At 48.0% G+C, this 13,230-nt stretch overlaps 1 protein-coding gene across 2 annotated transcripts; it reads right to left on the reverse strand.

Moving 5' to 3' along the window:
* Positions 1 to 338: 338 nt before the first annotated feature.
* On the reverse strand, positions 339 to 11,600 carry LOC121462355 (pyridoxal phosphate binding protein). Of its 2 annotated transcripts, none has more exons than XM_041673892.1 (8): positions 11,444 to 11,600; positions 8,937 to 9,044; positions 8,823 to 8,858; positions 8,214 to 8,289; positions 6,612 to 6,746; positions 4,586 to 4,728; positions 3,083 to 3,181; positions 339 to 600 (listed from the first exon to the last, which is right to left on the reverse strand). In XM_041673892.1, the coding sequence occupies exons 1-8, from the start codon at positions 11,540 to 11,542 to the stop codon at positions 469 to 471; spliced, it is 828 nt and encodes a 275-aa protein (XP_041529826.1). In that variant the 5' UTR covers positions 11,543 to 11,600; the 3' UTR covers positions 339 to 468. The 2 variants fall into 2 exon arrangements, with proteins under 2 accessions (XP_041529826.1, XP_041529825.1); XM_041673891.1 differs by lacking the exon at positions 339 to 600 and adding an exon at positions 907 to 2,200 and having other exon boundaries at positions 11,444 to 11,575.
* Positions 11,601 to 13,230: the final 1,630 nt, after the last annotated feature.

Genomic DNA, 13,230 nt, shown 5'->3' on the forward strand with positions numbered 1-13,230 from the left:
CCTAATACAGGGAATGTGTGTGTGCACGCATGCTCACACACACACTCCAAAACAAAGCCCAGGGCATGGGCTGTCAGGGAGCGGCGGCAAATTCTGCATGGGGGGATGGGTGGGTTGGACTCTAAAACTTGCCCTGATGCTGTCACTGCTGCTATAAAAACATGGGAGTAACCTGACCGGCTGCCTCACATGAAACAAAAGACAGTTTCATAGCCTGGCCGAATTTTCTCAAGAGAGTCATCCTGCTGAGGGTCACTGGATATAGTCTGGATTTCTTCAACTGGGCTACAGCCTCTCCTGGCTTCTCCTCTGCCGTGTTATTAATCTCTAGGCACAAGCCAGGGAGACTTTTTATTGCTTAACCATTTCATTTTCCCCAAAGTTTCCAGAGTCACCCTCAGATTCCTGAACCAAGTCAGCATGGACGTGAGATTGCCAGACACACCCGTAAGTCTGAAAGTCCGTGGGTCACCTGGGAAGACATGTCCTCTCGTGCCTCCATTTCTGCTCACACAGCAAGTAAATCTGAACAGTCCCCAGTAGGAGAAACGGCTGATGGAGCCAAGGGCGTGTGCTCTTCAGGTTAACCAATGTCGCCACCTAGAGGCAATCAAAAGAACTTCATGCAGCGGGAGGCAGGCTCCTTTCTACAGCCCAGGTGGCATGAAACTTGGTATGTAGCCCTGGCTGGTCTAGAGCTCGCCACCGTCCGTGTGTTGTGTTTACAGGCATGTCATGAAGCTCTGCGAAGACTTTTTCTTGCTCTTTAAGTTCAGAACTCTCCTTGTATATATGGCATGGCCTTGGTGGCATCTTTGACTCAAGGAGATGCCTCTCCAGAGCGAACGCAGCTGCTTCCTATCAGCCCCGATGCCCCCCTTGCTACATCCACTCATTGACACTGGATCATAAAAATAAAGCTTTAATCACTTTGCAGTTGGCACAGATGGTATAATTCAAGCTCACATTTGTATTTAAGACTCTGAAATACCACACTAGTTTTGATCGAAGCACAACAAGAACCATAAGTTTAAATTTATGAAATTACATTCAGCAGCAGGTTCTGAAGTTACTGGGTAAATAAGTGAAGAAGGGCTGGCGTAAACAAGAGAAAATCTATCGGGAACTAAACAGCCCCCACCGGAGCTCTTCTGTGGTTACTGAATTGTGCTTCCGAGGTTGTTCTGTTATTTAGCCTTTGTCTGGCACCTGTTCTTTCTGTCTGTGCCTCCGAAACACCAAGTTATAGGCAGGTGCTACTATGTCCAGTTGCTTCCAGGTTTTTGACGATCTTGTTACATTACGAACAATCAAGAGCTGCAAAATTCTGGCTTATAAATAAAGTGTGTGTGTTGGGGTGCGATCAGTACACCTGGGAAATATGACCCCAGAGAAGAAAAGGTGAGTCAGGCCTTGGAAACCATGCGCTGGAACTGATGTTGAAGGGCGTCTGTCTCCAAGTGGGGGGCAGTCTTTGCTAAAGCTGGAAAAGGATCATGATCGAGAAGAAACCCTCACTTTCCAACACTATAGTCCCCAAGGACCATCTTTTCAGCAGGATGTCAGAAAGGCCCGAGTGCTCTTTACCCTGGAATTTCAGGTCAGTGCCACAGAGGAGCTGTGGCTAGAGGCATCACTGGCCAGGGCAGCAAAAGTCATCCCGTTCCAGAGGAGCGAGTGAGTGTTCGGTGGGGACTTGTCGGAACAACTGTAGGGTGCTCTATCAGGGTGGAAGGGCAAACGGGAATCCCCGATTTTCTCCATTACAGACACCAGGAACCCAGAAGCTGCCCCGGGAAAGGCATTCATGGAGGCTGGGGTGCTCCTGGCAGTGTCTAGTTCCTGGCTACTGACTCGGCGTCAGTTCTAAAGTCTTGGAACTCCTCAAATTTAAGCCTAAGTGACTGCTTGAATGGAGCCTCCTACAGCGAGGCGAAGCACAGGTGGTTTCCATCGGCACAGGTGATCCTCAGCGTTCTATCCGGGCCACAGGAGTGTGTGCTGGGAGCATGCGGACCAGACGGAAAACCCAGGCTGGTGTGTAGTCCATCTTTCAGCTGACCTGGCCTCGCTGTTCCTGTGCCACCGGCACTCAGGCCTTCGGGTCTGCTGTAGTCTTGTCTTGGGTGAGTTTCTTGGAGTAATCCCGCTCTCCAAAAATGGTGCTTCCTACCCGGACATTTGTGGATCCCACTTCAATCTGTGGGAGAGAAGAGGGCGCAGAGGAGAGACTCAAAGGCTAAATGTAGCTGGTGCTGAGGCTGTACAGAGTTTTGGGTGCCCAGAGGCTGCGTAAGGAATGACCAAGCTGAAGATGGCTAGGCGCTCTGGAGTCCCCAGAGCAGGGCCCCTGCTCAGGCAGTGGTCGAGAGAAAGGATGGCAGGGACCTGAGGTGTGGGACAGAGCGGCCCAGCAAGAGCCGCCCTGCACTCCACGACCAAGGGCCAGGGTTGGCCAAATGGAAAGAACAAGTAGTTACCTACGTAAAGTTTAGAATTTTTACACTGTTGTAATGTATATGATACTCCCAAAATGCAATTTTGTACTTGGATTTTTTTTTAAAACTTTGCATTTATTTATTTGTTTGTTGTTTATTTTTAAGACAGGGTCTCAGTATTGTAGCCTTGGCTTGCATGGGACTTATGGGGTATCAGACTGGTTTGAAACTCAACAGCAGCCCGGTTGACTGTTTTCCAAGTGCTGGGACTACAGGCATGTGCACGGTGCCCAGTTACTATTCATTACCCTAGGAACTCAGGCGAGTGAGCTGCTAGCCTTGGCTTATACGTACGGTCCCAGAGCTAACGCCTAGGGCTTACGTAGGAAATGCCTTTGAAAATCAGTTCTCCCTTTCTTCTTTGGTGCTGGGAGAGCAAACCCACAATGTAACACATTCATTAAAGCCTGAATTACACCTCAGCCTTTTCCCAGGTTACACGTAGTGGATTACATTGAGTTTTAAGCATTTGAGTGTAGTTTTCATAGATGTTAAAAAGGCTGAATCACTGTGTCTAGGACGAGGCATTTAAAGCCTATGGCAGGACCCACCCTGCCCCTCGGCCGCCCGGCAAAGACACTTACAGCATGCTGGAAGTCCCCGGACATGCCCATGCTCAGCTCCACCTGCTCCACAGGAATGCTCAGCTTTTCACACAGCTCCTGCCGCAGGCGCAGTAACACCTGACCGAACATAAGGGTTACCATTTTATTCTGGTTGTTTCCTGGGATGTCAAAAGATGACCAAGTCTGCTGGGTATGGTGCTGCTAGCCTGTAATCCTTGGGAACAGGTAGGAGAACCCTGAGTTCAAGGCCAGCCTGGGCTACATAGGGTGGTAACTTGTCTCCAAAACAAAGCAAGCAAAACAAAACAAACAAAACAGACAAAACAGAAGAAAAGCAAAACCCATCAAAATGGAAACAAAAGGAAAGTTACCAAACCAAAATTTTTCTTTTTTCCCCTCCCTCCCCCCCTCCCTCCCTCCCCCTTTCTTTCTTTCTTTCTTTCTTTCTTTCTTTCTTTCTTTCTTCTTTTTTTCCCCAAACAAGGTTTCTCTGTAGCTTTGGGGCCTGTCCTGGAACTTGCTCTGTAGACCAGGCTGGCTTCGAACTCATGGGAGAGCCTCCTGCCTCTGCATCCCAAGTGCTGGGATTAAAAGCGTGTGCTACTACCACCCAGCTTCAAACCATTTCTGATGATTCTATCCTTCGTGATTTTGAGGCGGGTAATAATTATCAGAAGTTACTATAAGTGCTTTAGCCATGTTTCCTACTGTCAAGAAAATCACCAGGGCCAGGGTGGGTGTGGCTCGGGGGTAGAATGCTTTCACAGCATGTTCCAGACCCCGGGTTCCACCTCAAGAAGTGGGGATAAAAACCAGCAACACCCAAAGTGAAATAAAACAAACCCAACAGCAATAAAAATGCAAACTGCCAGTTATGAGAGAGGAAGGAAAGCTTAATCCAAAAATTGCTTTAACCAAGTTAAAACTGAGTTAAGGAAGGTCTCTGTGTATCTGGGGGCCTGGTCTTGTTTTTTCTCCGGAGGGGAGTTCGGAAGAGGCTGGAATAGTGCACCGACAGGCTGTGTTCTGGGAGATCCCTGAAGTTCCACAGTAGTGGAATAATCCTGTGCACTGTGAAAATGTGTTGCTCTTATGGCTAATAAAAAGGTGATTGGCTGGTAGCCAGGCAGGAAGTATAGGTGGGACAATCACACTGAGAATGATGGGAAGAAGGGTGGGGTCACAGGAATTGCGAGCAGAAATGGAAACAAGGTGGGCATGCTGTACTGAAAAAAGGGACCAAACCACACGGCAAAGCTTAAGAAATATGGTTAATTTAAATGTAAGAGTTAGCCAGTAACAAGCCTGAGTACTGGCTGACCACTTATAATCTTAAGGCTCCATGTCGGTTATTTGGGGACTGGCAGTCCGCCTACACCACACAGCCAGCCCTGTAAGCTGGTGTAATGCCACCGCACCCCACTGGGGCTGCGATCAAGCACAGGCGCTGCACGTGCTGGGTACACCCCACCAGCGGGATCCACACACAGCCCCACAAGAGCGTCACCCCTACCCCAGTACCTGGAAGTCTGGGTTTGGTCCTTGACTAAGATCATGTCCAAAGCTTCCTATGGTCATGAGCCCCACAAACTCCAGGCTGGGACAACTGGTCTTTATGTGCTCCACCGTGGCTATGGTCTCTGAAGGCGGAAGGCCGTGTTTACCTTCACAGAAAGAAACAGAGGATGGGTATACCAATATGTCTTAAGCAGGCAGAAGAAGTCTATGCCTTCATCCCTTCCGTCCACAGAGGTGGCTCGGATGGAGTAACTGAGCCTCCAGAGGGACTGTGCAGGTGCAGTTCTCCACACCTGCCTCTCTCCACTCGGGTCTACGTTTGTTCAGATTCTTTTTACTCCACTGCAGGATTCTGCTTTTTTTTTTCAGTGCCAGAGACTGAACCAGGGCTCTGCATTCACAGGCTCCACGCACTAAGCCGTACCCCACAGGGTTTTCTCTGAGAATGGCTGGGGAAATGGAAACGGAAAAGGAAAAGTATGCTGTGGTTTGAACGAGAATGTCCTCTATAGACGCCTGTGTTTGAATGCTTTGTTCCCAGTGGCTGGCACTGTTTAGCCAGGTCTAGGAGATGTGGCCTTGCTGGACAGATGTCATGGGTGCCGGCTGGGGGAGTTTCAAAGCCATGTATCACTCCTAGTTCTGTCTCTCCTCCATGTCTGTGGCTTAAGATGTGAGCCCTTGCCTTCTGTTTCAGCTTCCATGCTCCCCTGCCATGGACCTTATCCCCCTGGAACCATAAACCAAAGAAACCCCTCCTCTGTAAGTTGCCTTGGTCGTGGTGTTTTATCACAGAAATAGAAACATAAGTCTTGCAACATTAGGGGGAGTCACCCTGACAATGTCCTAGATGAGTCTCAGAACTTTTTTCTAATCCTGGCATCTGTACGGTTTCACCAATTTATTAATAGTAATGCAAAAAAATAAATTATACAGACATGATAAATTCAGGGCTGTGTATTTGCAAAGCTTAGCTTACTAGCTGAGACTAGTTGGGGGAACTGCAGCAGATAATTATGTTATGTAGTCTAATAACTATTAATATTGCTTGGCCTTTGCCCCCGTTTATTTAATGGAGTTGTCAGGAATTTTCACTATGGTTTAATTAAGAAAAATCACAGCTAATTGTCAAGAAATGTAATAAAGACACTCTGGAGAATATATATATAGAGAGAGAGAGAAAGAGAGAGAGAGGTAACCATTAAAGTCTACCGAACACTGCCAGCTCTAAGACTTTACCTTTTATACAGTCACTGCAGGTATTCTTTCTAGTATCAGCCTCCAGAGGAAACTGAGGCAGGCAGGCTAAGTCCCTTTTAAGGCTAGAAGACTAGACCTGTGAACCCGAGATGGGAGCCCAGGCAGCCTGACTCTAGAGCACACCTGGAAATCATGCCTGCCCTGGACTCCTCCCCGCCAGGATCGGCTACACGTGAGTGCTTAGAAGACGGCTCCAGGCTAAAGCCTAGCATTCACTCCGAGCAAAGAGCAAGCAAGGGAATCCAGGGTTCTGCACCATGGCACGGAACCCTCACTACACTCTTGACGGGGGCACCCCCCATGCCACTGCCACACAAGGGAGTTCAGGTACGGAGAGATGAGGTAACTGACAGAAAGCTCCAAAGACAGAAAGCGGTGGAGCGCGAGCACTCATCTGTCTGATGTCTGAGCCCACGCTCCTCTGTGACTCACGGCTGCAACACAGCTGTGCCGGGCCCCGAGACAGCCCCTCACTGGGGTCAGCAGGTTCTCTTCTAGTCTGGCCTCATGGAACATTGGGTGACTGTCCCGAGACCCAAGGAGCATTATGCATGTATCTCTCAATCCCTTTCAGGAGGGGACTGAGGAAGATCTCGGACAGTTGCTAGAACATCAAAGTTATCATTGCTCAAAATCAGCACCTACCAGGGTCAAAGCAGCTGAGAGGCTGGGGACTCCCACAATCTCCACATCAGATGCTTACTCCCCACCCCACCTCAGCTCCAGTCACCTAAGGCACCAATATCTACAGTCAGGGCTGGTCACTTACTCTCCTCTCCACTGGTGTTGATCTGGACCATCACCTTTAGCCGTTCAGGAGAACCCTTCTTCTGCCAGGAACTGTTCACCTTGTCTGCCAGCTTCACGGAGTCCACGGTTTCCAGCATGAAGAGGTTGGGGACAGCTGCAATGAGAAAGAGCAGGTTTCATTTTCCTGTTGCCAGAGGAAGCACTCAAAAGGCCTTTGATCTCTGGCCTGTAGGCAAATGTCCATGGGCATTTCTTGGTTAATGATGGATGTGGTGTGGGAGGGCACAGCTCACTGATCTGCGCCATCCCTGGGCAGGTAGTCCTGGGTTGTCTAAGACAGTAGGCAGAGTGAGCCATGGGGAGCAAGCCAGTAGGCAACATTCCTCCATGGTATCTGCTTCAGTTCCTGCCTTGGCAGAAGAAGCGAAAACAAATAGTGAACTCTGAAATAGTATAGTAAGTAATTGGGGAAGAAAAAATAAAGTGTGATAAAATAATGGTTCAAAATTTTCTTTTATTTTTATTACATTTGTTTATTAATCCTGAGTGCTGGGAATTCTGGCTTGTGCCACCACATCCGGTATAGTAGCTTCTTTGTAATAATGCAAAACTACAAGTAACTCAATATTCATCAATGTGAATGAAGAACTGCAATATGTTTATGCAGTGGAATACTATTGTAATATGGAACTGCAATATGTTTATGCAGTGGAATACTATTGTAATATGGAACTGTAATATATTTATGCAGTGGAATACTATTGTAATATGTAATTGTAATACGTTTACTAGTGGAATACTATTGAATAAGAAGATGAAGGAACCACACAAACATGACAAAGGTCAAATGCCTAATGAGGATTGATGGAGATCAGAGACTTTTTTAAAAAAATAATTGCATTTACACAAAATTCTAAAACATGAAATTTGCAGCAGCGAAACAGACAAGGAGCACCTGGACAAGAGGACAAGAAGGAGCCTCTGGGGTGATGGGTGACCCACTGCTTTAATTCTTGTAATGGTTTCAAGGTTGTAATGCTATGACAAAACTTATAAAATCAGACACTGTCAATGTGCGCAATTAATTGTAGTTGGATATGTTTTTATCAGTTGCACTCTGATAACACTGATACCAGGGGAGACAAGACGGTTTAGTGTAAAGGTGCCTGCTGCCAAGCCTGTCAACCTGAGTTCAATCCCTGGGATCCACATAATGGAAAGAGAACCAACCCCTCTGTGTTGTCCTTGGACCTCTATACATACAATCGGCCTCAACCTAACTCCCTCAAAAAAAGGGGGAAAAAATATAGGTTTCCTAAATTTTGATATCTGAGAGAAGTTATTTGAAATCCTCACACGCCACATGGTGAAATAGTTCTGTAGTTAGTAATTATTTTTTATGGTGCTGTGGATTGACTTAGGGCCTTGTAAGTGCTAGGAACACTCTACTGCTTAGCCACACCTCCTCCCAATCTTTATAGTTCATTCTTATTTTTATTTTACTATGTTTTATTCAAAATGGTGAGCTAGGAGGGTTCTCAGAGCTGCTTCCTCAGAAGGTGGTAGAAGCTACACAGTCACAGGGAAGGACTGTCTTCGTATTGACAGAGTTTTGTCTTACCCGTCAATTTGTTGACATTCTGTTTCTGTAAATGGCCAATGAAGTGCCACTTGATCTCAGGACAGGAAGACAGGACCTGAAGAGAAAAAGGGAATCATTTGATATGGACTCCACAGAGGTCCTGTCAGCTCAGCCCCTTAATGCCTATCCTATCCCTTGGCCGATGAACCACCATTGCCCTCTTCAGCCAGTCTCCCACCGAAACACAAGGAAACCCAGAGAGTCACCCAAACTTAATGCCGTTTCCCTTCCTTGTTCCCATCAACCCCCTGTATCTATCAGGTATTCATTAGAGACAAAAATGATTTGTTTTCAAGGCAAGTACTCTGCCACTGGGCTGCATCCTATAGCCTCTGATTTAAGCTTTCAAATCTCCCGAGACTTGGTGAGCTCCTAAATCTTTATTCATAAACAGACACAAAGAGAATATTAAAGTCTGAATAAAGGCAGAAAGGCTAGCTATGAATTATTTGGGGCTCCAGGGAAGTGTGGACAATTTCTGCCCCTAGCCCAGCTTTCTGCTGTAAAATTCCATCACCAACATGGGTCAAACCTTCAGCTAAGAGCTAAGACTTCTATACAAAACCAATACTTGTCGTGTCTACACACCGTAGGGTTTGATGCTTTTTCTAGTAGTTCCTGAACCTAAGGAGCAAGAACAAAACAAGTCAGAATCCTGGCAGTCACAAGTCCTCCAAGGGCTCTTTATAAGAGGTGTCTTACATAGTTCTCTCCAAAAGTGCGCTGGCCATGGCCATAGGCCTCAATCACCATGTCTGCAGGTTTAGTTTTGCTGACCGCCACTAGCCGGGGTTGGATGGCTGGGAGATCCTGCCAAGAGAGAAAGAGCCACGTGAATGCAAGTGTGCAAATATTGCCTCAATAAGATACACCTGTAGTGCTGGATGGTGGTGGTGCACGCCTTTAATCCCAGCACTCAGGAGGCAGAGGCAGGCAGATCTCTGTGAGTTCGAGGCCCTCCTGGTCTACAAAGTGAGTTCCAGGACAGCCAGGGTTGTACAGAGAAACCCTGTCTCAAAAACCAAACAGCTGGGTGCCGGTGGTGCACGCCTTTAATCCCAGTATTCGGGGGCAGAGGCTGGCGGATCTCTGTGAGTTCGAGGCCATCCTGGTCTACATAGTTGAGTTCCAGGACAGCCAGGACTATACAGAGAAACCCTGTCTCAAAAAACAAACACCACCCCCCAAAAGATATATATATATATATATATATATATATATATATATATATATCTTATAAAAGAGATTGGCATAGATCTCAGCTTGGCATTGAGGCAGAGAAGATAGCCCAGTGGGTAAAATGCTAGGCATACAAAGACAAGTACCTAAGTTTCAACCCCAACCTCCATATAAAAGATAGGGGCAGAGCCATCTGTCTGTAACCCCATTGAAGTGGGGGTCAAGACAGGTGGATCCTTGGGGCTTGCTTGCTGGCTAGCTAGCGCCAGGTTTAAGGACTCAAAATATAAAACAGAGAGTGATAGAGAAAGATGATGACATTGACCTCTGGTTTCCACGTGTGCACGGGCATGTGCACTTGCACCTCCTCGAGTACATCACTCATCCACCCGTGTGTGCGCGCACTTGTACATACGCCCATTTAACACATGCCCGTGAATCACTTCATAGGGTGGAGCATACAGTCACAGTGGCAATGGCAGAAGGTCTGCTTAGCATTGTGAATCTCTGAGTTGTATCTCCAGCCCCCCAAACATACGAACAATAGCTAAAACAAAACGTAACAGAATCAGTTCATTAAGGGAAGGCAGCAACCTATTAAGCAGGGAGGTTACTCCAGGCTTCCCACCACCACAAAGTCAACAGTTAGAAACTCATTTCTTAATGTAATTTATTAAAACATAATTATTAAAAAAAAAACCGCTTGCTTTCATTCCGACAGGGGCTCGACTGGGGTAAAGGCATACAATGTACTGGTCAACCTATGATTCAACCAACCAATAGCAGCGCTGACAACAGGACACCAACAATTCTGTATTCAGGATTAGATTCATCCACACTCTTCGCACATCCGTTACATAAAATTCAGGGTTTCCCTGCTTTCAGCGCAGGGATCCTCACACAGCTATCTTCACGAACCCGGCCATTTCTGAGACTTTCACTGAACTGCGGTATTCTCAAGGACTCAGAGAAGTCATTTGATGCTTCCTTCCGAGGGACTGGGTCACCCGGCTCTCATGGACTGTGTCTAGCTCCTGGCATCACAATGATGAACTGAAGGCTTCCAGGTACAAAGCTTCCTGATACAAGCAGGCCTAATTTCCTAAGAACCTCCCAGCGAGGTGCAGAGGTGCATCAGGGAACTCCTAAGATCTCTCTCTCTCTCTCTCTCTCTCTCTCAGATCTCTCTCTCTCTCTCTCTCTCTCTCTCTCTCTCTTTTCTTCCAAGATAGGGTTTTTCTGTCTATCTTTGGCTGTCCTGGAACTCACTTTCTTTTAGACCAAGCTGGTCTCGAACTCACAGAGAGTCGCCTGCCTCCTCCCTCAGAGGGCTGGGATTAAAGGCGTGTGCCACTATGCCCAGCTAGATTTATCTTTGGAGAAACAGAATACTGTTACCACGAAAGAGGTAAGAGCTCCCGGGGTCGTCTTATTTCTTTCAGCAATAAGGAAACCGAGGGCAAGAAAAGTTAACAGGACTTGTTTAACGTCTAGACATCAGTTAAGAAAAGACTGTGTCTTCAGGCATCATTTTGAAGTCTGAGACCATAAATACTAGACCAGAGAGGGCTTTTATTTTCTTTTCTGTCTCACCACACAACGAAGCTTAGTTTGCACGGAGAAAGGCAGATAACTGACCTGGTCTAATAAGAAGTCCAACCGGGAACAAAACAACCAATACGAAAATTAAAAACGCTTGAGATTGGGCGCCTGACAGCTCCCCGCTACTCTGTGGTGGCAACGCCTTGCCAAGTCTCGCACCTTGACCACGGGTCTCCGCCGCAAAGCACGTGATCGCGGGTGGATGTGACCCTCTGAGGGCTCTAGTACTGTGGCGACGGGAACGGCAAATGGCGAGACACTTTCCCTAAAGTGAGCATCTTCTCTCCAGCCAAGCCAACCTCCCGGAAGCTCCAGTCTCAAGGCCAGGGCGCTGAGGAAACCTCGTGAGCCCCCGCCCCTTCGGGACCCCCTTCTGCGTCACTGTGACACCCGGCCCCAAGCAGTTGTCCCCCTCAGCCCGTCCTCACCCGCGGCCGCCGTGCCACGCTCTGCTGGACGCGCTCGTTCACCGCCCGCAGCGCGAACCCGACTCCCAGCTCCGCCGACATGCTGCCAGCTCTCCACATACCCGGGTGGGTGCCCAGTTGAGGACCCGAGACCCGCGGAGAACAACTTCCGGTCCCGCCCCCTCCCCGCGAGGCCCAATCGCCGCTCACCACCCAGCCACCGCCCCCGGGGGAGGCTGGTGGCAGAGGCTGGCGCCATCTTGGGGAGGTCGGAGGCTACCCCAGCTGAGAGCCCCCCAGTGCCGAACGCCTGCCAAAGCCAGTGCTTGGTTGCCTAACCAGATGATGAGACCCGGTTGCTGGAGACACCATACTCTTTGGTTACAAGAAATAGAGAAACCAGGCCAGAACTGAGCTGGAAGCTTCCTCCTTGCTGGTTAACTTTGATAATGCCGGAGGGTGCTAAGCAGGCTACTGGGGGAGAAAACTCATCCGTGGTACTCAGCATTGAACCTCACGAGCTACTGTATCAGCCTGCTTAGCAAGATACTTGCACAGCAGTAGTGCTGTGACTGTTATGGGGGCAGCCAACTGCTTTTTGACAGGATTTGAGGCCCACTCCATAGGGGGAGTTCGCGCCTACTGGAAACCTAGTCAAAAGTCCATGGATGGAGAGAGATCGTTGGACCTAGTGGATAACCTACTACTGCTGTTCTGCTAAATGGACATGATATCAAACTGCCTTCTAAGTATCTATACCTATAGATTAGTGCTGACCAGCTGCTTTTCTTATGAGTAATGATTAATGCAATCACCACTGGTCAAAGTGTTCAAAATAAATGACTATTAAACCCTACAGAGCATCTGTATTATGGCTGCCATTGCTCAAAGGACATCTTGGAAGAGAGGGGTGGGAAAAGATGTGGGAGCTAGAGACCAGGGAGGAGAGCTGTGAAGTCATGGGACCATCTGGGTATGCCGTGGTGGACACCTTCCCAACAGCAACAGTGGTCACCTGTACAGGGCTGGGTCCATCAACATTCCATTGTGGACAAGGACGGAGCACGTGAGGCCCAGCCAGTCTCTGGGGAGCTTACTGGGGGAGCTTGAGGCAGTTGTGGCCGTAGCATTGCCCTCGTCCCAGGAACTCCCCACTGGGGCTCATGAGCAAGCCAGAGTAGGAAGGGTCTTGATGGGAAGAGGTTTGGTCAGCAGGAAGAGACTAAGAGGATAATGTGTGTGGGGGGGGTGGGGGTGGGGAGTGGTAATGATCAAAGCACAATGTGGAAGAATCATTTTTTTTCTTTTGGAGTGAGTGGTTTTTGTTTTGTCGAGGCAGGGTTTCTCTGTGTAGTCCTGGCTGTCCTGGAACTCGCAGAGCGCTGACCTTGTTCTTGCCTCCTGAGTGCTGGAATTGAAGGTGTGTGCCACACTGTCTGATGAATCATTTTCAAAAAGAAATAAAGCGTAGTTTGATATAAGAAGACAATAATAAAAAATACAACCAGAGAGCTGGAGAAATGGCTCAGAGGGTAAGAGTACTGGCTGCTCTTCAGGAGGCCCGTTTGACTCTCAGCACCCCACATGGCAGCTCACAGCTGCTTGTAACTCCAGTCCAGGGGCTCCAAACCCTCTTCTGGACTTCCTAAGTATTCATATATGCAGGCAAAACACTCTGCACTACACACACATTTAAAAAAAATGGAACTTATGTTTTTTTTTTTGAGACAGAATTTCTTTGCATAAGCAGTCCTAGCTGTCCTGGAACTAGCCCTTGTAGACCAGGCTGGTCTCGAACTCACAGAGAT

Source organism: Microtus oregoni, unplaced genomic scaffold, assembly GCF_018167655.1.
Source record: "Microtus oregoni isolate MIOR12 unplaced genomic scaffold, Mior012 000024F_ref0000369, whole genome shotgun sequence".
Classification (NCBI taxonomy): domain Eukaryota; kingdom Metazoa; phylum Chordata; class Mammalia; order Rodentia; family Cricetidae; genus Microtus; species Microtus oregoni.

Coding starts and splice junctions, on each gene's coding strand:
- LOC121462355 (XM_041673892.1), bottom strand. CDS start 11,542: ATGTGGAGAGCTGGCAGCATGTCGGCGGAGCTGGGAGTCGGGTTCGCG. Junction 8,290..8,822: donor AAAAAGCATCAAACCCTACG/GTGTGTAGACAC, acceptor TTTTCTCTTCAG/GTCCTGTCTTCCTGTCCTGA. Junction 6,747..8,213: donor GAATGTCAACAAATTGACGG/GTAAGACAAAAC, acceptor TTCTCATTGCAG/CTGTCCCCAACCTCTTCATG.